This window comes from Aedes albopictus, chromosome 2 (assembly GCF_035046485.1).
Source record: "Aedes albopictus strain Foshan chromosome 2, AalbF5, whole genome shotgun sequence".
NCBI lineage: Eukaryota > Metazoa > Arthropoda > Insecta > Diptera > Culicidae > Aedes > Aedes albopictus.
In genome coordinates, this window is record NC_085137.1 from 133,906,774 (window position 1) to 133,931,196 (window position 24,423).

Sequence of the window (24,423 nt, forward strand, 5' to 3'; positions counted from 1 at the left end):
ATATGACAGCTCAAAAATGAGTTGTCTGAAAAATAGTGTTTTACCCGAACGGTTCTAACTTTGCGAAAAATTATTCAATCGAGCCCAATTTTGTACCAATCATGCACATATAACAGGTTGATAAACAGTCAAAATTTGAGATTTTTTGATGCACTCTATGAAAAGTTACAGCATGTTGATTTTTTTTGTGGGAGAAAAGAAGTTGCCTATCCCAAACATTTTGGCCACCTCCTGTACGCCATGCTCAGGTTCCTCTGCTTTTCGGTGACTTGACTCACAATAACTGCATCTATGATGACCTGATCTTCGCAGCCTTGCGTGTTTTTGCGACACCCGTTTTGATCATCACGTTGTTGACATTGCAGTGGGCCTGTATCCTCCTCGCTATTACCGAGAACAGCACTTTGTACAGACTAGAAAGGCAGCCTCACGTATATTCTGGGCGGTAACTACGACCGCGGCCATGTCTTCAACTCCACTGTCGCTCCTCTTCTGCTAACCACATCCCATCATCGCGGTGCTGGCCAGGGTTCTCCCATAGATTGACCCAGAACTGTGGGACGTCGCCAATCTCCGGAAGGCCTTGTCCATAATCAGGTTTGTCGTTTCGGATGCAGTTGTAGAATTCCCTTTCGTTAATGTTGAACCTCCGGTTTTGTTCTTTTCGCTTCGAATATTCTCCATAACGCCGCAATCGTTTCGCAAGAGCACTCAACCGCTGTACATTAGCGTGGTTCAAAAATCGTTTTTGCTCCACACAGCTTGTTCGATTCGTTGCCAGATTCTATGCCTTCTCCTGAAATTTGATCTCATTTGGTTGAAAATTGAGACTGCACAACCCGAATAAAAAATACAGTAGAAAAACCGAACGTTGTATTGTAACAGTACTATTTAGAACCATATTTTTACAATAGACACCACTGTAAAAATAAAAATACAAAAACAATAAGATGTAATGTAGACACCATACCGTGAATTGTAGATAAGATTTTTACAATATATTATACAGGTTGTTAAGTATCGTAACAATATTAAAAAAAAAGTTTTCTCCATATATCTAGATTGAGTTCAAGTAAGGGCGAAAGTAACATGATCGATTTCTCTTCATCGACCCTCTCTTCTTCAAGTTAAACTGACAAAATGCAAGTTTGATTAAACTGGTCATAAAACGCTAGGTTGGGATGCGAAATTGCGTCCAACCGTAAAAAAAAATGATCAAACTTGCATCTTGAAGAAGAGAGAGTCGATGAAGAGAAATCGATCATGTTACTTTCACCTTTATTTAAACTCAATCTAGATATAATTTTTTGCAAAACCATACATTTTATTGTTAATGAATTATTCTTAATACTGATACGTGGGTTTAAATATACCGTACATTGTATGGTAGATTAATGGTTTCAAACAATAAAATGTACCGTAAATAAATTGTTTTTAATTGTAATTTCATTACTGGTTATACATTTAATCAAATGGTTTTGGAATGGTTCTCTTTTGTTATGTTGTATTGTTTTACATTACATAAACCATATAAGGTTATATTATTTTGTTATTTTTCTCCTGTTAATGGCATCTTTCTAGATTTATTAGAATGCGCTTTGAGAATTCTCCAGAGCGTTTTGGATAACCCTTCATATATAGGATCGCCCACGTCCAAGTCTGAGTTGTCTCTGATAGTATTAACAGTTGAAGCTTAAGCTCCCATGCCCCACCAGCCAGATAACCGGGTTTTGCAAACTAAGCATTATTTGTGGCACCACTTTGAGCGGCATGATGGAACTATGCCGAGCGCGCTTAGTGTTATTAGACCACTAATGTAGTTGCATGAAGTGGGTGACGAGGTACATAAGTATCATTACAACGTGCTTAACCGATATTGCAATATTGAGGCACCAGTTTGACTGAAGTTTGAAATGCATGACAACTCATGAGAAAACTGTCAAGTTCGATTCAAATATAAATTAGGTTAAAAAGCGAACCTGCAGACGAACTTAAATATATTAGAAGTCATTTCAGTGTTCAGTCCAGTCCATATGTTAAAGATGGCTCTACGTCAAAGATAAAGTTTGTCAATCCGATTTGATTCGATTGTGGCCGAAGGCAAGTTTACATGAGGGAAGAAGAGAAAACTCCCCTTAATGCAAATACAGAAAGAATAGTGTTGAAATGAACTCATCCACTGAATTACGGTAAAATGCACGGAAAATAATATTTCGGAAAAGTGAATGGTTCAAACGTAAGAAAAACAGTATAATATATTGTTACATAAAAATCGATTGTAAATGTATAGTAGCTACAATGTGCAAACCATTTCATTACAATACACTTTATTGTAGCTGTTACACTGTATGGTGCAGGAATGGTTTTCACCAAACACCCTATGGTCAGTTTTTATCCGGGAAGCCCTTCAAAGTTTGTATGGGAATTACTATCGCCCGTAGTATTTTCCCAAGTGTCCTAGAGGGTTAGTTGACCCATGGTACTCCTAGGCTACTCTAGCAGCTACAACTTTGCCGAAGACCGCATTCAAAACGGACGCCTCATTAATTACCGATTATTATCCATAATCGAAATCTTTGCTCATAATGATTTAACCATTCGAAGGGCATCACTGCATTTTGCAGTGGAACATAGTAGCCAAGATTTCGGTGTGCTATCTCTGGCGCCATATGCAGCAATGTTACCTGCTGGGAAGCTGGAGGATCACTGTTAACCCTGTAATACCCAACCCCGCCTTTAGACGGGGTATAGTTTGAGCATTTTTGTAATTTTTGTTTCGTGGAAAACCAAAATTTTTATATTTTTGGCTGATATTTAGGACTGTTTTGTATATCTCAAAATAGTTTTTGGTGTACTTTAAAGAGTATTTACATTTTTTAAAAATCATTGAAAAATTGATGTTTTAGTCACCTTCTAGAAGTCATTGTTTATTTTGTATTGAATCGCTACAAATAACATATTTTTAATTTTTCCCAAATCATTCTATCTTAGTTTTATAGTTTAAGGGAATCGAATACACTCTAAAATAATTTTCCTTAAAATTACACGGAAAATAAAATTTTCTATGAAAAAAATTTAAAATAAAAATAATTTAACAATAATCATAAAATCTCAAAATGTTTTCATCTCAAAAAATCCGTACCCCAAATAGGCTTCCAGGAAAAATATAAAACTGTGGGGATGTTCAAAAATAAAAATTAGAAAAATCGAAAACTGAAATTCACGAAATCGAGAATGAAGAAGAATCATCTTCTAAAACATGTTTAAATCGATTTTAGATGACGAAAAATGATATTTAGATCAAAATCAAAAATTTGGGTATTAGAGGGTTAAAGTTTGTCCAGTTGGATACAAATCGGTAACTAATCAATGAGGCGTCCGATTTGAATGCGGTCTTCGGCAAAGTTGTAGCTGATAGAGTAGCCTACGAGTATTGAGAGTCAACTAATCCTCTAGGGCACTTGAGGAAATGTTACGGTCGAATGAATGAAATACATTATTTGCCTATAGTAATTCCCATACAAACTTTAAAAGGGCTTGTGCAGTCCCAATTTTCAACCAAATGAGCTCAAATTTTGGGAGAGCAAAAATGATTTTTTGAACCACGCTACTGTACATTGTGTTAAAAGCGATGGAGGTAATTCAGTTACAATTTTGAGCTGTGTACTTTTTAGCACACTTTCCTACGGACGATACTGCTGCTTAATGCTTCCTTCTTGTACTTCCCTTGACTACCCAACAAACATTTTAGCTGGATAAGAGTTGAACAAGCAACTCTTAGGCAGACTTCAGCTTAAGAAACTGTTGTTTCTGTTTCTTGGGTAATAGAAGGATATCATCGGCGTATACTAGTACAAAGGCCTCTTGAGGCAGGAAAACATCGCTCACGGCCATCAGGAATAAGGTAACGGCGAGCTCAGATCCCTGTGGCACAATTTTCGAACGATGATTTTTAACTAGAACTTGAAAGGTGCCATTGTTCAGAAAGTTCTTTGCAAAGGCTAATATGTAGCCGGAAATACCCCAACTAACAGGCTTTTGGAGGACTGCAGGAGGCCAATACTTGTTGTAGGCTTTTACTAGATCCATCCATTTCTACATGCCTGTCGTTTCTGAATAAGCCGTCCAAGATTTGTCCTATTGCATCCAAATACGTTCCTGTCCTGAAACCGGACCAAAAGGTGCTGTTTTTCCAAGATCAATTTTCGGATTTAACTGCAATATAATTTAGCTTAAAAATGGCCATCCGTTCCACAATCATTGTTCGATAAAAAAACACTGGACCAAGTATCGCCAATAATTGAGTCCCTGAGGAAGATCCTAAATGCGACCAAAACGTCGGATGAGATTGAATGACTGTATGTATTTGAATTTTGTCAAGTTTCCAGTCATTTTGAAGCTAAGTACTTCCAAGAAGTTGATTACCATTCGCTCCGTTATCTTGGATAGGCAACTGGGAAGGGCGATTGGCCAATGGCTACTCAATGCTCATTGATAACGAAAAAGCTTTCGACCATCTCTATCACGAAAATATGTGGGTAGCCCCCAGGAACAAGGGTGTCCCTGAGAAAATCATCGACCTCATTGAAGCGCAGTACAGAGCATTTTCGTGCAGAGTACTGCACAACGGTGTCTTGTCTGATCCCATCCGGGTCCTTGCTGGAGTGTGGCAAGGGTGTACACTGTACACTATTTTCATCGTAATCGACGAGATCCTGGTAGGTGCGATTGATCGTGAACCAAATCGTGGATTGCTGTGGCAGCCCATTACCATTGAGTACCTTAATTACTTCGAACTGGCTGATGACGTTGCTCTCCTAGCTCAACGGCGCTCTGATATGCAGATTTTGCTTACTGATTTTGCCGATCGCTCCTCGGTGGCAGGTCTTACCATCAACGTCAACAAGACCAAATCGTTGGATGTAAACACGATCAACCCTTCCAGCTTTACGGTGGCTGGGCCAGCAGTGGAAAATGTTGAAAGCTTCCAATATCTTGGTACTCAAATGGCGGCCGATGGTGGCTCCAAGGAGGCGAGGGCTGCTACGAGTTTTAAAATATATGGAAAACAATCAGATTCGTCAACACACCAAAATTCGAATTGTCAACTCAAACGTGAAATCTATGCTGCTGTACGCCGGTAAAACCTGGCGTGTATCAGTGGATAACACTCAACGGCTACAGGTCTTTCTCAATAGATGCCTTCGGTATTTAATTTGTCGCTGGTGGCCTCACAATTGGTTGGATCTCCAATGTCATCAAAAGACGATAGCGACAGGAATTCAGGATTGAAAGTGGAGGTGGGTCGGCCGTGCTCTACGCAGGGGCGGAAACGAAATCTGCAAGCAAGCGTTAGATTGGAACCCAGCAGGACATCGCCGCAGATGCTGGCCCAGGGGCTAACGGCACCGCAGCCTCCACAAATAAAAAAAAACGAAGTTAGATAAAAATTTGACCTAGCCATAGGTCAAGGTGATGGCGGGAAACCGCCCAGGATGGAAATCTTTCAAATCTGCCCTCTGCATCACCATGGGTGCCCAGGACTGAAAGTAAGTAGGTATCGATTGTAGGGCAGAGGAGGAAGCGAGGACATGCTTAACGATTAACTCTACCAAGAAGAAGTACATGGATGCAGATAGAGACAGATGCAGGCGTAGTGATGATTGTGCTGAGGTAGTGATTTATAGGGATGTTCTTGAAGTTGTTGAAGAATTTGTTTTCAGTCAGTTTAGAGTTGAATAAAAAGCTGTGTTGAACTGTAAAATAATAAACAAAAAATATAGGCCGATGGTGATCAGGCTTTATTTTGGTCATTATGATCAATCGATAGTCCACGGCAATCGAGTATTGACATACAGCATCAATGATCATTATGACACTGTTTAGCTTTCATCGTAACTCAAATTATTCCCACTTAGAAAAGAAAATTCACTCTCGATTCAAAAACAAATTACAAGGTAATTTTCTTCAATAACCACTACACGTCAAAGCTAGTCATCGCATTCCGGCTGAATGAATAATTAGGCGATCTTATAACCAACCCACCCAAGCACGTGTGTCTAAGCGCATCCACTGAGAGGCCATCATAACAACTTATGATGATCGATGGAGTGATGGTGGCGTCCAAATCCAAAATTGAGATGAATGAAATTAAGACAAAATAATCTCCAACAGTGTCCGCCATCACATGTAGGTATGTGCTAGCCAAAGCCGACTTACGTTGCGTTTTGCGCGCGGCTAAACCGATTTGAACCGAAAAGAGGAGGTTATTGATCCAGATGCTTCACCATGCGGCAGCAATGGAACTGTGACCGTTCCGCCAATTGTCCATTGGAGTGATTTTTATCGTTTTGGTACCTCTGCGCTGCTGCATTTGTTATCATTTTTATTTTGTGTTCGCGAAGCTCAGGTGGTACTCGATACATGTTATATATCCCATAAGAAGATGGTTGTTACGATTGACCTCACTCGTCAAGTGTTGTTGTGTTTTCGTTTCCATTCGATATGAAGCAGCTTGGTCGGGGTCATTTTATATGTAGGTCACTTGAACGCAATATGATCAAACAAGAATGCAGAGTCATGGTATAAAACAAAACAAGAGTATTATTTTAGTTTCACTTGATAATACATTGTTCATCTCAGGCATATTTTGGTGAACATATTTCACTAAACGTAGCATTGTGTCACAATTAATATAATAACGGTAGCGCTCTGAAAAGGACATCGTCAAAGCATATGAAGCGTAAAGAAAGCCTATCGCTCCTTATAGCAGCAAGAACAACAGAACATTCTGAAGATTCATGTTTCCAAGGTCAGAGTTTACCAGACAAAAGCTGGACAGTTACATACCATAATCGGGCTGTTCGGGCTCATTTGGAAGTTAACCATCAATGCTGACTTCTTTTCCCGATCAGCCTAGATAGCTGTGTAGTGTCGGTAGCGGTTGTCTTAATTGGCTAAGAATAACACTACGGACCGCCTGAACCAGTGGTAAGAGTCCACTAAACAGGTGACCCCTAATTCATGGTGTTATGCGGCTTTATGCTTACCGTACCAAGGAATGAATGGTCAGGGGGGGGGTGGTCTAATAAAAACCTAATCTCAAACGGAGTCTGTGGAGAATTAGGGCGTCTACCACAGTATTACCATAGACTAATTTCAAGAACTCGATGTACCAAAGAAAACATTTAAATTTTCTGTGTCCAGTCCGGTGCCCAATAATATTTATTACCGTGTATTTTTCCGAGTAAATTGCCTTTTGTGCAAATTATGTTTAGCGTGTTACACCCATCTGACAGTAAAAGCACTAAATATAAATTACATAATGGGTTCACAATCTGCGAACTTGACTGCAGAAAAAATCGCGACCATTACGCCGCTGATATTACGCCCTTACTGCGCTAATCGGAGTAATGGTGCAGTGGACCTTGCGTTTCTCCGAGATAATCAATTGCCTTTCCTAAGTCTCAAATTTGAGGCTAAATAAATAAGGGCGGGATTATTCAAGTGTTGTAAATTAGCTTACATTACTACCTATATGGGTTCGCTTAATGCGTTTTCGCCCTTGGCATTTTTCAATTGACACCGATTTGGTTTGTCGTTGATGTTTCCTTTTTGTGCTGTGTTCGTGAAGAGTGTAATCCTGTCTAGTTTAGGAAGTGGCTACGGCTAGGAAACCTCAGATCAATTTTCAGCGTAAAAAGCGTGCATAGCCCAAGTGGCTCTACACCAAAAAGTTCATTTTCGTAGGGTAACTTCTGTATAGATTACCTTGTGAACCCAGTTTTTCTTCCTTCATTATAAATTAAGTGTCATGCCTCGAGCATGCTATATCTTAAGGTGCCATTAGACTGTTTGTCATTATGCCATATATTTGCCATCGTCCACTGCACGAATTTATGATGGCCTGCTTACTCTCACAGAAAATTGAAGCCCGACTTTTATCCAAGGTTGCTATGATTCACGTTGTGTTGGTCATTTGTTGAGCTTGTTTGGCCAAATATTTGTCACGTCTAATGGGACCTTTAGAATAACGTTAACAGTATTGACGATTGCATGAATTTCTAGACTCTAGTGCAATTTATATTTAGTGAGATGAAAATTGCACACTCACTAATATCAGTAGGCGTATGCTTTAAATTTTTGACATTTCACCCACAGAAGTGAGAAGTAATCAGCCAGGCGAGGTCTACAATAACACAGAAGGTGCGAACTGGTAGCTAAAAAGTGTTTTGTGCAAAGAGGGAGGCTGTCCAAACTAGCCAAGATCGGAATGAATTATGCGGGATGCCAAGGACGTTGGTTTATTATACCGGACTAGCTGGCCCGGCAAACTTTGTCTTGCCCTGCCTTTGATGTTTGACAACTGTTGAGGTCATAGCTGCATGGCACTCTAGATTGGTTTTATGTCGATCGTTTTGATATTCTCCCAGGTCATACTACATTTAGTATTTTTACCATTTTCATTCATTTTTAGAAAATTTTCCTAACTTTTTGTACATACAAACACTGACACCATGAATATGAATCGAACCATGCAAGAGTTATGACGATCGGTTCATCCGTTCGTGAGTTTTGTTGCCTCAAAGGGACTTCAAACTCATTTTTATATATATAGATAGACTAGCTGTCCCGGCAAACTTTGTCTTGCCAATCTGAAGTGGTTTGACAACTGTTGAGGTCATCGCAGCAGCGCACTCTAGATTGATTTTATTTCGATCACACTGAATATCTTCCCGGCTCATAATAATCAGTATTTTTACAATTTTCATACTTTTTTCAATGATTTTCCTAACTTTTTCTGCATATAAACACAGCCACCATGAATACGAATCGAACCATGCAAGAGTCAAATCGGTTCACCCGTTCTTGAGTTTTGTTGCCTCAAAGGAACTTCAAGCTCATTTATATATATATATATATATATATAGATGAACTAGGGTATTTGTGCCTATCTTAGGGTCTGTGTCAATTGGCGAATTAAAATTAATTTTCACTTAAACTTGACAGTTCGATAGTTATTTCCTTAGGAAAACTGTCAAGTTTAAGTGTTGAACTGTCAAATTTAAGTAAAAATTAATTTTAATTCGCCAATTGACACAGACCCTTAGTCTCATTAAGGATGTGCAACATGAAAAATCACTCACAGCGCAATGTATACGCTTCAAACTTAATGATACAAACCTTTAACACACGTGCTCACTTCCACTGTTGATCTTACGATGCACTAGAGTGGGATTTACCTTCAATATTTGATTTAATTGCGATCACAAATCGCGAGCCACTCGCACCTATCTTCAGCACACCGTAAAATTTTCATCTCATCGCGGTCCACCGGGTGGCCCCTTATTCATCTCAACAGTATTTACAGAAAATCCACAACCACTCTCACATTTTCTCATCGTAGAGCATTCTGCACTCACCCACTAACGCACTCCCTTTCCCTAGCAGGTGACAGTTTCATTGTGATTGTTTTCCTCTCTCGCAAAGGAGAAGTCATAACAATGTGCGGCGCGACCAGGCCCCTGACACGGCCTATATCAATGCATTGGAATCATGGTAGACAGGATGTCCTGGGCGCTAATAAATAGCGCCCACTGTCAAATGCGAAAACATCAACAATTTTTTGTTTAACGTTTATTTTGGTTTGTTGATCAGTTTTTGGAATCATTTTTTCCACCGCTTATGATCACAAAACACTTCAAACTCGCTTTAAAATTAATGTACGGTAAGAGGAGCATGCGATTAGTTGAATAAAGCAACCCAACAAACACGCATTGTGAATGTGATTTCGTGTGTGGCTCACAACATCAAACAAAAGCTGCGTTTGTTGATTACACGCTCGTTTCAATTTGCACGAATATGAGTATAAGGCAGTTAGATGTTGGCTACGATAAATTTCATTCATGCCAGGGGCCTGGGCGCGACGAATCGTCTACACGGAAAAATATTAAAACCCAAAGAATAAGTTTTAAAAACTCAAATTTGGCTAAACTGCTTTTAGTTTTAACTCAAAGTTGGGTTGTTTTCTCCCTCGCCCCACCGCAATGTTGTCGAAAACAAAGAGAGAAGCACCGACGCATCCGCTGCTCTTCCGTGGAAGAAGCCAAATTTGGGTTTTCTTGAGTTAACCCAAATTTGCGTCATTTGAGGCCTCCGTTGGGTGAAAATAACTTACCAGTGGGTTAATTTTTTTGCCGCTCTCAAACGAGAACTACTCACTCACCACTTTTGCTGTTTGACGCAAATTTGAGTTATTCCACGGAAGACCGGGATTGCGTCAAAACAACTTAAATTTGGGTTGATTTGTAGTTCCGTGTATGCTCGCTCCCCACGTTTTGCACTCGCATACATTCACAGCTGATTGGCAAATCAGTGCTGCCGAACTGGATGATAGTTCGTAAAGCTTGAGCGGTAGCAGCATATTTAGATGAAAACCAAACCAAATATTTTGAAAGAAATGGCGTTGGAAAATGAAATTATTGATCGATTTGCGTAGAAGTTCGATTACCAAGATGTTAAACCAAGAAACGACCATTATCTGATTGAAAAAACATCGTATTTGTAGTGACCAAATCTCATTCAATTAACTACTTGTTTCTTGATGTCTGGCACCGCTGTGATGCTTGCTTTGGTGATTCGGCAGAGATGTGCGCCGCGGTTAAAACATCATTTTTGGTCGTCGGCGGCGGCGGCGTTAAAAATGAGAATTCAATATTTCGCTCTTTTACATCTCATATAGCGAAACATTTTAACAAACTATACTTTGCATATGAGAATGTAAATACACTAAAACCTCAATTTATGCATGTTATTTTAATGCACTTTTTAATTTATGCACCTTTTTTTATGACCTGCATAAATTAAGGGAAAGCTACTCAGAACCAATATTGTGCATAAGAATATTTAATAATGACGGTAACTATTGCAACGGCGGCTAAAGGGTGTTTATAAGGATGAGCAAATGGAAGTCACAGGGGAGTTTCAGGGGGTTCCCAGGGGTTTCCGCGAGGTACCAGAAGATCTCCGGGGGGTTTTCGGGGGTCTGAGCAGAGTTTCCCATAGCTCATGTGTACATAAATGTGACAGCGAGCCTCCCACCAAATTGTCTCCCAGCTCTTAAAAATCGCAGTGTGCTGCGCTGCTAGGAGGCTCACGAAAATCTGGTGGGTGCGAGCTAGGCACATAGCTCCCGGGGAGCTCGTCTCATGCGCTGCGTGAGCTGATGGTATCTAAGGTGAAAAACAACTTCTTGGTAACGAAGAACCTCAACAACTTTTTTCCGTACACAACACAAGTGTCTGGTTGGTCTATGCGATAAGACTAGGGACTCTCAATGCAAAGGTTAAGGTTTCAATTCTCGTTCGTTTAGGAAGTTTTTGTCGTGAAATTTTCTAATTTAACCAGCGCATGAGACGAAGCTCATGAGACACATCTTGAGAAAAATGAGGCGCACAACTTTCAGTCTCAAAATGTACTGTGCTCCTGGGAGCTTGCCTGCAATGTGGCTCCCGTACATGGGACTACAGCACGCGTACATCAACTCTGGGTCTGAGGAGGTTTTCGAAAGCGTTGCAGAGAGTTTCAGAGGATTTTCGACGGGGTTTGGAGGCGTTACTGGTACGTTTTCGGGGGTTTCCGAGGATCTCACGTGCGTTAAACGGGTGCAAGTGGGTCTTAGATGGATTCGGAGGCGTTAGGCAGGCGTTTTTGGGGGTTCAGATGCGTTACATTGGGTCCGAGGGGATTTTAGAGGGATTTTGGAGGCATTTCAGGAAGTTTCAGAGCATTTTTGGCGGGATTCAGAGGCCTTATGGCGGCGTTTTCGGGGGTTTCGGAGCGTCGCAGGTGCGTTACATGGGGTACGAGGCGGTTTAAGGGGAATTTCGGAGCCATTTCAGGAAGTTTCAGAGCATTTTCGGCGGGATTCAGAGGCGTTACGGAAGCGTTTTTTTTATGCACAAATTTCCCTCAATTTATGCCTTTTTTAATTTATGCACCCCCAGCCATGTGCATAAATTGAGGTTTTAGTGTAGTAACTTGTAATTGCGCACTCGTATATAGTGCGGCAGACAATTAAACGTTCCATAATAAATAAAAAAAATCCATAAGGCGCAGTCCACAAATTACGTAACGCTCTTGGGGGAGGGGGGTAGTATGGCCAAGCGTTACGGCCCATACAAAATTTTTTGGATTTCCATACAAAAAAGCGTTACGGAGGGGGGGGGGTCGCAAAAATATAAATTTTAGCGTTACGTAATAAATGGATGCTGCCTAAATAATTTTTAAGTTATGGCATGAATTGAATTATTAGAACCTGAATTCTTCAGATTTCATTACATCGGAGAAAATTGGGTTGATTTTGAAATTCCTCACATTTTGTATGTATGTAATGAAAAATTGACCCCCTCAATTATAAACGAACGTCGTTATGACGTCACGCGGGGAAAAGCATGCATGCTGTCATTGCATGCTTTATACACCTTGTGTGAAGAATATGATATTTGCTAGGATTTTTATATGATATATAAGTGACTAAAATCTCAACAGGATCATTGAACGAAATATTTTGTTTATTCGGCAATGAATGACATGCATTCATTTTGGGAGCGTTTAAACTTAAATCGATTATTTTCTGAAGATTATTGGGGAAATTCTAAGTTCAGCGGCGTGGTGAGTTTTAAGCTGGCGGCGTGCTAGAAAATCAAAACATCCGGCGGCGTGAAGTAATAAATCTCGACGGCGCACATCTCTAGTCCTTGAGACAAAATGAGATGAATATAGGTACTAGGCCGAAGAAGGGGGCTTTTACCCTAGTTAGTTCCTGCTCAAGAAAGACAATTTCTGGAGCTCGATTTGAATAGGTCGTATGTGCGTTTGTCGATTAAAAATTCGATCAGTTGTATTCGCTTATTATAGCGAAAACCGTTGAAATTGAGCAAAGTTGATACATACAGCAGAATCCTCACAAAACAGGCTTTCTGTTCCATCATTAAAAGTTTGCAAAATATCTGCCATATTGCTACAATGACTTAAATAAACTGATCGAATTTTATATCGACAAAAGCACATACGACCTATTCAAATCGTGCTCCAGATTTCTAAGCCCCGTGCAGTAGAATTATCCAATACTCCCAGTACTTACATTCGCACCCCACATTTAACAAATGCTAGCCAGCCCAAAGCTGTTGTTTTTTAGACATATGTAGCAACTTATAGTTATACCGTTATACCTTATTACAGCACATCCAGCATTTCTCCAGGCAAACCCATACTTAACCCGACCAAATAAATCAGCACCATCCTCCTCAATTAACCAACAGCTCCTTGACTCTCTGATTGTTTCTGGTCTTCGGTATCTCCATATGTTTGCCCCTCCTAATTCAAATATTCCTGTAGATTCCTTAGGCCCGGAATCATGGAGCCGGTCGGTTCTTTCGTTGCCGGTTTTATTGCTTTTGTATCTTAACCTGACATTGACCAACACGATTGAACTCATCAAGCATTTAGGAACAAAATAAAAACAATGAGGAGAAAACTTGTTGTCGAGGTAACCGTGAGTTCAGTGAGTTCAGTGAGCTGTGCAAATAATCACTGTGCAAAAAATATTTGCACAGTAGTCTAATCATTCAAAAAAACTGCAATATGTTTCAACCTTTTCTTACGGATGCCTTCAAGCAAGCTCTTGTATTCAGCATCTTTTAGCTGACATTTGGCAGTATTGCTACGATTATTGCATCATCTGAAGTATCTCAAACATTAATTTGAGATGCTTCAGTTTGATGGATTACTTACCTTAGTACCTACTCTCTAAAATAAAAACTCTCATTTTTGAGTAACACCCATGCCGCACAGGGACTGTGTTGGAAACACACAATTTTTTAAATTGCTCGTACGCTCACATTTTTGCAAAATATCAATATTTTTCGGTATTTGAGGGTGGTTTCTAAACCCAGTGAGGTTGCCATGTCGAAATTATTGCAAAATACATGCTCATGTGAGCGTACGAGCAATTGAAAAAAAAAAATGTGTGTTTCCAACACAGTCATGTGCGGCATGGATGTTTACTAAAAATGTGCAGGCCGAACACATTTTTGAGCGTAGCCGTTTTTGCGTGTACACGGAGAAACTCAAGTATCTAAATTTGAGTACTTTTAAACTCACGTTTGAGTTCTTTTTTGTCTCCTCTGTCTGTCGCACCGCTATCCGTCAAAACGGTGCGCCAAGTTAGCCGGATTGAGTTCCGGATTCATCTGGTTACCTCGTTCTTTCTGAAATGCTTGAAACGCATTGTCGATTATCACATCTGTGATGTTCATTTGGCTAACATGCCTACTCATGTGAATTCACATGCCTTCCAATTTGGGATGTCCAAGTGGCTCTTTTACACAAAGTCGTATACACTTTCAAGAAAGCACTCGCTCAAACGTAGTTTTTGCTTGAGTGATTTCTTGAATATTGAGGATGCTTGCGAGGATGTGCCTTTCAATGTCATATTGAAAGTCGCATGCCGTCAAAAGTTACCTCCAATGAGCTATATGCTCTCTTTACGCTTATGCATTTGACAGTGTCCTTTTCAGGGCACTGATTAAACTCGTTGTGTTATGGGCTATGAGCTCTCGTTGCGCTTATGCGTTCATTTCCTCTTCTAGGGCACCCCTTCCTATTTCATCACCTTTCCCTTTCCTAATTCCCATCCCTTGTCCCATTCTCCTTTAGGTAAATGATGAAATAGGCTTAAATGTATGGCGATGGCACAAATGTCCCAAATGAAGAATAACGTGCCTCTGGAGCCGATTTTCTGATACCTGATTACCATTTTACATGAGCTCTGGAACCATTTGGGCAGGAGCACCTATTTTGGACGCTTGCTGCTATAACTCAGTCAATTCCAAACCGATTGACATGAGTTTTTGAACATGGCTAGATACTGTGCCCATCTGATTGTGTCTCAAAAATCAAGTCAATCGGTTATAAATTGAATGAGTTATAGCAGCAAGTGCCCAAAATAGGTACTCCTGCCCAAATGGTCCCAGACCCTATTTCGAGTTTTCTCATTATTGTTTCGTTTTTCGAGTCCGGGAAAAGTACTCTTGCGACCAGAATACCATGATTGATCGTAACGAGCCTGGATAAAACTATACTCGGTATACTCGAGACACTATTTCATATTTAATTTTAGGACACTAGATCGTATTTAATTTTAGGACGTTCCCACATTCCAGAAGAGAGCTTCACTGCCCTCACTAGCATAATTGTAATTGTAATTGCTCAGTCCATACCAAGGCCGACAATTGTCAGCCCATCTGCTTGTAGGCAGATGTGGACCTACTAAGCCTCCCCCGTTAACATGTCCTACACCGAATTAGCCCACCGGGATCTTCCACAGGCAGGCGCTGGCGTTACAAGTCCCAACAAGTGTAAGATACATTAAATAGATGGGGTAGAGGATATAGGAAGATGTGGGAATAGGATGGGAAGAAGCAAAAATGAAGAGATAGTAGAGAGGTTTCGATTTTGTTGCTGAAACGAGAAAAAGAAAGATTGATAAAGAACATTACTGCCCCTCTTCGCATGTCAGTCCCATGTTGTTTTTCAAAGTGCCTACGTTTTGTAATATAACTCCAATTGTTTACAAAAAAGTGTATTCATGTGATGCATAAACTTTTCGTGGCACATTGATCTGTGAAATGAGGCGAGAAAAATACCAAATTTATTTTAAATGTGCTCGTGAGAGACAAAAATATGATTTGCATTAGAAACAACATGGGACTGACATGCCAAGAGGGGCAGATTAGCGATATGTTCATAGATTTTGATTTGGTCGATAATTTCTCATCTATTTTGCTTCCATATCGTTGCATCGGTGACCATTTTCATCGCCTTTCTAGTTTTTGTTAGGGCCATCTCGCGTTTTTTCCTCATGTTCTCTTTGCCGGTTGGCGACGTTCAGGACGTAAGTAGAAAAGCATGCATTTAATATGATTAATACGACAGTAATTGTGATTGCTCAGTACTTCCAGCCCATTTGTCCGCAGTACATATCAGGCATCCCGTTTCAACAAGTCCTACACAGAATTAGAAATCCGGATCATCCACAGACAGTCCTAAGGGGCTGTCCATTAATTACGTAAGGGTTTATAGGGGGAGGGGGGGTTTGAGAAATCTTACGCGCCATACAAAAATATTTGGCTTTCTATACAAAAAATCTTACAAGGGGGGGAGGGGGTGTCGAAAAATCGCAAAAATTCCCTTACGTAATTAATGGACAGCCCCTAACTAGTGTCAGATAAGTTTAATTGAGGACAGGAAGCGGCAAAATGAGAAGACAGTAGAGAAGGTTTAGTTCATTGGTAGCTGTGTTCATGTGATGTTTGTCTGACATTGAAAAACTATTATCCGTAATGGCCAGTTTACATATGTGCTAGATCAGCCCGACAATTCACTTTTCCACAGTACTAGCACGACATTAGATTTGGCATTAGCACAATGTAAACATGTTATTAGAAGACAACAATGTTCCCAATTTGCTACTGTCCGGCAAAATTAGCACATATGTAAACTTGCCATAAGTGTTTAACTCTCCACCCCAAATTTAATACCGGAAAAATATCTGATGTATAGATTGGCAATTCTATGTCCACATTGAAATGCTTTTGTTAATACATCTTTTATCAAGAAGGAATAATGTTGTTTACTGTTATAAAATAATTCAGTTAAAGGACAGCTAATGTATTGTAATCCAGAATAAACCTACAGAAAATGTCGCAATAAAAAGTTAACTCTAGTTCAACTAACTACCAGAGTTGCGCAATATCAGTCTTGTCAGATGACTACTGATATTACACCATCGTCACTATCACTCCAGGCCGTTCAATATCAAAACGACAATGACAGGTACCGACCTGATAATGACCCGCACTCTAAATCACAATCATTGCAACTGTTGTGATATTTTAGTGGATTTCGCCAAAACTCAATCTTTTTTGTGATCAACATGCAAAACTTGTTATTTTGTACCACATATTAAAATACCATCTTGGTAAATCTTCATTTGGATTTTTAGACGAATTTTAAAGATGGCCTATCAGTGATACCCACACACCATCACAGTCAGTCCAGTTCTGATGGAACAAGAAAAGTGATGGTGAGTCGGTGACTCAGTAGAGCGCACGCTGACTTGCATCGCAGTCGGCCTATCAAAATCAGCGATTTGTTTACCATTGACAGTGACAGAGTGCAACTCTGCTAACTACACAAACTAAAAAGTGTTATTATATTTTACCAATGATGTCATCCTAATCTTGACCCTACCTAGCATAGTTATGCGCTTAGTGTAAGTGGACGCCGCCTATGATTTTGGTTGGACAATGACCAAAAATAGTGTTGTTTCGACAATAGTCACATACTATGCCCTACGACATTGACGATTCTATTGTCTATGGCTCACCTATTTAGCGCCACCCAGCAGGGACTTGGCTTACTTACCTTACCGGTCAGGCTAAGGCCGGGGTGGCCTCTACTGTACATAGTAGCCGCCTCCATTCCACTCGGTCCATGGCTGATTGTCTCCGGTTCCGCACTCTGCGTAGGGTCCGCAGATCGTCCTCCACTTGGTCGACCCACCTAGCTCGCTGCGCTCCACGTCTTCTTGTACCGGTCGGATGACTCTCGAGAACCATTTTAGTCGGGTTGCTATCTGACATCCTGATGACGTGACCCACCCACCGTAGCCTCCCGATTTCGCGGTATGGACGATGGTTGGTTCTCCCAGCAGCTCGTGGTTCATTCGCCTTCTCCAAGTCCCGTCTTCCATCTGCACTCCGCCGTAGATGGTACGCAACACCTTCCGTTCGAAAACTCCAAGGGCGCGTTGGTCCTCTGCACGTAGGGTCCATGTTTCGTGCCCATAGAGGACGACCGGTCTAATCAACGTTTTGTAGATGGTTAACTTTGTGTTACGGCGAACTTTATTCGATCGTAGAGTTCTGCGGAGTCCAAAGTAGGCACGATTTCCTGCCACAATGCGCCTCTGAATTTCTCTGCTGGTGTCGTTGTCGTCGGTCACCAGTGAGCCCAAGTACACGAATTCTTCAACCGCCTCGATTTCATCACCGTCGATATGAATTCGGGGTGGCGGGCGCGGTGATTCCTCCCTGGAGCCCTTTGCCATCATGTACTTTGTCTTCGACACATTAATGACTAATCCGATTCGCCTGGCTTCACTCTTTAGTCGGATGTACGTTTCCGCCATCGTCTCAAATTTACGAGCAATAATATCAATATCATCGGCGAAACCAAGCAGCTGAACGGACTTCGTGAAAATCGTCCCACTCGTGTTTATCCCCGCTCTTCTGATTACACCCTCCAAAGCAATGTTGAACAGCAAGCACGAAAGACCATCACCTTGCCGTAACCCTCTGCGAGATTCGAAGGGACTCGAGAGTGTCCCTGATACTCAAACTACGCACATCACTCGATCCATCGTAGCCTTGATCAATCGTATCAGTTTATCCAGGAATCCGTATTCGTGCATAATCTGCCATAGCTGTTCTCGATCGATTGTATCATACGCCGCTTTGAAATCGATGAACAAGTGATGTGTGGGCACGTTGTATTCGCGGCATTTCTGCAACATCTGGCGGATGGCGAACATCTGGTCCGTTGTAGCGCGTTCACCCATAAATCCAGCCTGATATTGCCCCACGAACTCTCTTGCAATCGGTGATAGACGGCGGCATAAAATTTGAGAGAGTATCTTGTAGGCAGCGCTCAGTGGTGTGATCGCGCGGTAGTTCCCGCAATCCAACTTGTCGCCCTTTTTGTAGATGGGACACACGATACCTTCCATCCATTCCTCCGGTAATACTTCCTCCTCCCAAATCTTGGTAATGACCCAGTGTAGTGCTCTCACCAGTGCTTCTCCACCGTATTTTAGAAGCTCGCTTGGTAGCTGATCTGCTCCAGCGGCTTTGTTGTTTTTCAACCGGCCAACCTCCTCCTCAATCTCTTGAAGGTCAGGGGCCGGAAGTCTTTCGTCCTGTGCACATACTCCTAGATCTGTTACCACGCCACCTTCGGTACTTGCAACGTCGCCATTGAGGTGCTCATCGTAATGCTGCCGCCACCTCTCGACCACCTCACGCTCGCTCGTGAGAATATTCCCGTGATTATCTCGGCACATGTCGGCTTGTGGCACAAAGCCTCAGCGCGAGCGGTTCAGCTTCTCGTAGAACTTTCGTGTGTCCTTAGCGCAGTACAGCTCTTCCATCGCTTCGCGATCTCGTTCTTCCTGCTGGCGCTTCTTCATCCGGAAGACTGAGTTCTGCCTGTTCCGCGCCTGTTTGTAACGTGCCTCATTCGCTCTCGTACGGTGTTGCAGCATTCTCGCCCATGCTGCATTCTTCTCGTTTTTCAACTGTTCACATTCGCCGTCGTACCAGTCGTTTCTGTGATTCGGAGTCGCGAAGCCTAGTGCTGTAGCCGAGGTACTACCTATGGCGGATCGGATGTCCATCCAGCCATCTTCAAGTGTAGCTGCGCCAAGCTGCTCTTCCGTTGGTAGGGCCACTGCTAACTGCTGTGCGTAGTCTTGGGCCACTTCTACGTTACGAAGTTGCACAATGTTGAGCCGCGGCGTTCGACTTCGACGCGTGGTGATAACTGTCGAAAGTTTTGAGCGCATGCATACAGCGACTAAGTAGTGATCCGAATCTATTTTCACACTGCGGTATGTGCGGACGTTGGTTATATCTGAGAAGAATTTACCGTCGATTAGAACGTGGTCGATTTGGTTTTCTGTTTGATGGTCGGGTGATCTCCAGGTGGCTTTGTTGATATCTTTGCGGGGGAAGAAGGTGCTTCGGACTACCATACCACGGGAGGCTGCAAAGTTTACGCATCGCTGGCCGTTATCATTTGATACGGCGTGCAGGCTGTTTCGCCCGATTACCGGTCTGTACATTTCCTCCCTTCCTACCTGCGCGTTCATGTCGCCGACAACGATTTTCACGTCACGCGGCGAGCAACCATCGTATGTTTGCTCTAACTGCGCGTAGAACGCTTCTTTCTCGTCATCGGGTCTCCCTTCGTGTGGGCAGTGGACGTTGATGATGCTGTAGTTGAAGAAACGGCCCTTAACTCTCAACATGCACATCCTTGCGTTGATCGGCTGCCACCCGATCACACGTTGTCGCATCTTGCCCAACACTATAAATCCTATTCCCAGTTCATTGGTGGTGCCACAGCTTTGGTAGAAGGTTGCCGCTCGATGCCCGCTTTTCCACACTTTCTGTCCAGTCCAACAAAGTTCCTGCAACGCCACGATGTCGAAGTTGCGGGGATGTAGTTCGTCGTAGATTATCCTGTCACATCCTGCGAAACCTAGTGACTTGCAATTCCATGTTCCAAGTTTCCAATCGTAGTCCTTATTTCGTCGCGTGGGTCTTTGCCGATTGTATCGAGTCGTATTTTCTCCTATGCTATTCGCAATGGGGATTTTTACGGGTGGCTTATTGGGCCTACGCCAACACTCCTGTCTCGCCGGAGGGCCATCGTGCCAGTTCTGTTTAACGTCCCAACCAACACTGGGACGACCACGCTGATGGGGCTACCACCTTGGATCTAGCTGGGCATGGTGCAGCGTTTCTTACTCAGCCGCTGGATGCCAGAACAGACGCTGTTTGAGCCGCACCTCCTTGGTGAACAAACGCTCGAATCGTACCTCCTCAATCTAGCTGAAGTCAGAAGGACAACAGTGCCCAGGCTGCACTACCAGCTAAGCACACAACTCTTAGCTGGCGGTCTTTGTCATCGCTTGATCCGTGGAAGCATGAGGTAGGAACTTGTGAGGAACAGAGCTATGTTGGACGCTCTCCTTATCGACTCACCGTTTTGCAGTCCTTGCAGGGACTTGGTCTGGTACCCAATTCAGTATATCCGCTCCTCGTAATGTACCGAACCTCTTTTGATTTGTGATATATTACGCGGAACATTACTCTCTTCATTCTGATAGCGGCTATGTAACCCATTGGATTAAAAACCTCCATCAAACATGAAGCGATTAATCGGAGACTGAAGACTCTATACCAAATTTGGCTCAGACACAGGTAATCAGTGAGGTCAGTTTTTCTCGTTTGTCAGAGACGATTGATACGTATTAAGACAAACTTTCCACTGCATCTGCCAGCAATAATCGGTGATCGATCAACATTTCGAGTACCCTAATTTACCCAAGAATGCCAAGGATCACCGCTCATGCTTTACAATACAGTTGGAAAAACTAGAACAACACCTGGCCACAATGATGCATAAAGCACTAAAGCGGACCGGAAGTGCGGGTGAGCCAGCCCCACCTTCACTGCCCTCACTAGCATAATAGTCCCATATTTGCTCTGTATTGCACTTCTGTATGAAATTTGTACTACGAAATTTGTGATGATGATTTAGTACCCACCATCAGCGCAAGGATTACCTATGGCTGCAGAGTCATACCGGAAGGGAATGATCTACCTGATGGTTTGTTGTAGCAGGGTAAGCTAAATTCACTGGAAACCTTCGGAAGACAACACGATGGTTGTTATCTCGTGACAAAGTCTGGCTACCCCACGAACATTTGCCCAGAAACCAGCTCATTTTGCTTCCTTAGGCTACCCCTCCCAAAATCCCAAGTTTCATGTAATTTAAATATAACTTATTATATAGTTGACCAATTACCTGATTTAACCTGAAATAATAAATATTGTTATTATGATATATTGAATTTTGATTAACCTTCATTACAATTACAGCTTAATTTACCTGAACAGGGCTGAAAGAAATCATTATATTAAAGTTAAAATTTAACAAATAACACTGAAACAAATGGTATATTAGTAATGAAGAAACAAAATATAAAAATCAAACAAAAACACAAAAAAGTAAACCAAATGTTGATCTTATAATTCTCCTGCATTTAAATTAACCAAGCAGGAGAATTACAAAATCAAAATTTGTTATGGTAGATCTTACACCGTAACGCACCATTATAAGGTGATCTACCCACGTTACGGGGAATTTGTACTACGAAATTTGTGTACGAAAAATCTGTATAATCTGTATCAATTTCATTTGGCATAATGGTCGTTTGGCATTTTATTAAGTTTTCCAGGGTCAACAATAAGTCTATGTACCTACATGCATTTTAGCATCGAAGCAAAATAATGAATTGCGTTAAGTGTCTATGATGTGTATGTTAAAATAACATATTGACGCGAAAAAATATACATAAAAATGATCAATATTACTTCAGTTATTGTTATGCCAAACGACTTTATGCCAAACGGAGAAAATGTGTAATAATAACAGCATTCAGGATTCTTAACATTCCCCCGAAAAACCTTTTCTCAGAATTCCATACGCCATAATGGACCATTATCTAGAATAAAATATTCTCAGAGAATATGTATATGAATTATAAATCCTTATTATATGTCTCTTGTTCGGTGGAACGGCATTCTGGAAAGTGATATTCTGAGGAATGCGGGGGTAATCCAAACGCTACTACAGACCTGTTCATGAATTTTACAGAATATTGTTGGACCGTTTTGGAACAGTATATAGCCATAGCACAAACATGGGTCACCCACAATTATGGGTTATTTCCATTTGGATAACATGATGAACAGGCTGACTAATAATTGTGACAGAGTGACCCTTACAACGACTGTATAACAGAAATTTACCCGGAACATCTCTTTAAAACGGTTTACGTTCTATTCGTGGAAGATTTTCAGGATTTTCGGAATTGAAAATACATATAATTTACCTTCTTTCGATTTTCGAAGCCTAATACTTCCACGTTAGGTTTACTTGTCAATCCTTATCAAAAGCAATACACCAGCAGCCAAGCTTCAGCATCCTATTCATCGTCACCAGCTCCATTGGATTCCTCCGCCACGCTGCTCGCCTGAAATTTCTCTGCATGTCGCTTGCGCTTCATGGCATCGTTGAAATTCTCCAAAGCGCGCCGAAATTCCTTGGAAATGCTATCCCGAGTCGCGTACGGAAAAATCTCCGCGGCACAGCCTATCAAATGGGCCACCAGTGTGAGGTTGCACGCGGAATTACAGGGTGGATAGTTGGGACACGAGTTAGACGGTTTCCCGGTCCAGGTGTACCTCGAACAGTTCTTGAACAGAGCGGCCACGTTGTACCGCAGGAATTCGTACGCACTGTTCGTCGGCGCCAAGCGGAAGAGTGAAGTCAGATCCTCTTGGATTTCCTCGTCCGTGCCGACAAGCTCTTCCAATCGAAGCAGGTAATTGTCATCCGCAACCGGGAAAACTACCAGGCGTTTTCGTTTGGCTGATGGAAGCGGGCGAGTAATTTTGGGAGTTTCTTCTTGGATGGAGCCTTCCGATTGTTTTCCGATATGTTCTTTGAGCTCGGTAATTGAATTCTTCAGTTCGATTGTAAAATCCGTTATGCTATTTTTTATCTGTAGGATGCCAGTCTCGTTTTGTTCAAGTCTGGTCAATATTTCGTTCATTTTCTGCTCGATCCGATCCATCTGGGTTTGCTCTGTATGCTGCGAAGAAGGGTTAGATACATCCCTGCTAAACAAAGTGCTCCGTTGTATCGGTTTGGCTCGCATTATAACTCGGTTTGAGTTGTCCAAGGTAGGTTCCGTTGCCGCCAGTGACAATGTTTGTGAGGGAGCTTTAACTTTTGTCCATTCTGGTTTGACCCGTGCCGTAAGTGTGGGTCTCGGGGTACGGCTATTGGATGAGCCCACTGAAATCAACTGTGCTAATCAAAAAGGGAATCGATCTAAAGTTGATGGGGTTTCATACCTTCGAAATTGGCTAAGGCCTGCACGCGAATTGGTGTTACGATTTCGCCCGGTTTCCGAATAATAGGAATTTTCCGCTTAACTGGCTGTACGGTTTCTGGAATCGTTGTTTCGACTGGGGAACCATTGTCTAGAATAATAGAAACGTAATGTACTGAGGCATCGTTGGGACTTCATTTCCGCTAGAAGGTACTTACTAGACATCAAGACAGCTTCTTCATCCTCAGCCATGTATTCTATCACGGCTTCCGAACCTACCTCAGAGCAATTCACTTCTTCAAAATGCATTCTGTGAAACCAAAGCAAATCAAACTTGGGAGAAGCTAGCGGTTATTCCAAAAACTTGAATATTTATTTTCCTGAGGAAAATTGAAAATTCGGAGAAAAAGGTATCCGATGCTAAAAACCACGGAATCAAAATAACAACTTTTTTTGTTTAACCGTTTGTGGGCAAACAAACCAAGCTAACTTCGTATACGTGCCTCATCGATCAAAAACCCTCAGGATTGTCAAACAATAAATGGATTCTGCATTTCTACACACTAATGCCTGGTTTACATCCGGCATAGATAATTAGGGTAACCAATATAATT

General features: G+C 41.8%; 1 protein-coding gene across 1 annotated transcript; it reads right to left on the minus strand.

Moving 5' to 3' along the window:
* Positions 1-22,803: 22,803 nt before the first annotated feature.
* Positions 22,804-24,195, minus strand: LOC109622159 (uncharacterized). Its single transcript, XM_062855069.1, has 3 exons — positions 24,028-24,195; positions 23,832-23,960; positions 22,804-23,772 (listed from the first exon to the last, which is right to left on the minus strand). The coding sequence occupies exons 1-3, from the start codon at positions 24,116-24,118 to the stop codon at positions 22,898-22,900; spliced, it is 1,095 nt and encodes a 364-aa protein (XP_062711053.1). The 5' UTR covers positions 24,119-24,195; the 3' UTR covers positions 22,804-22,897.
* Between the last annotated feature and the right edge of the window lie 228 nt (positions 24,196-24,423).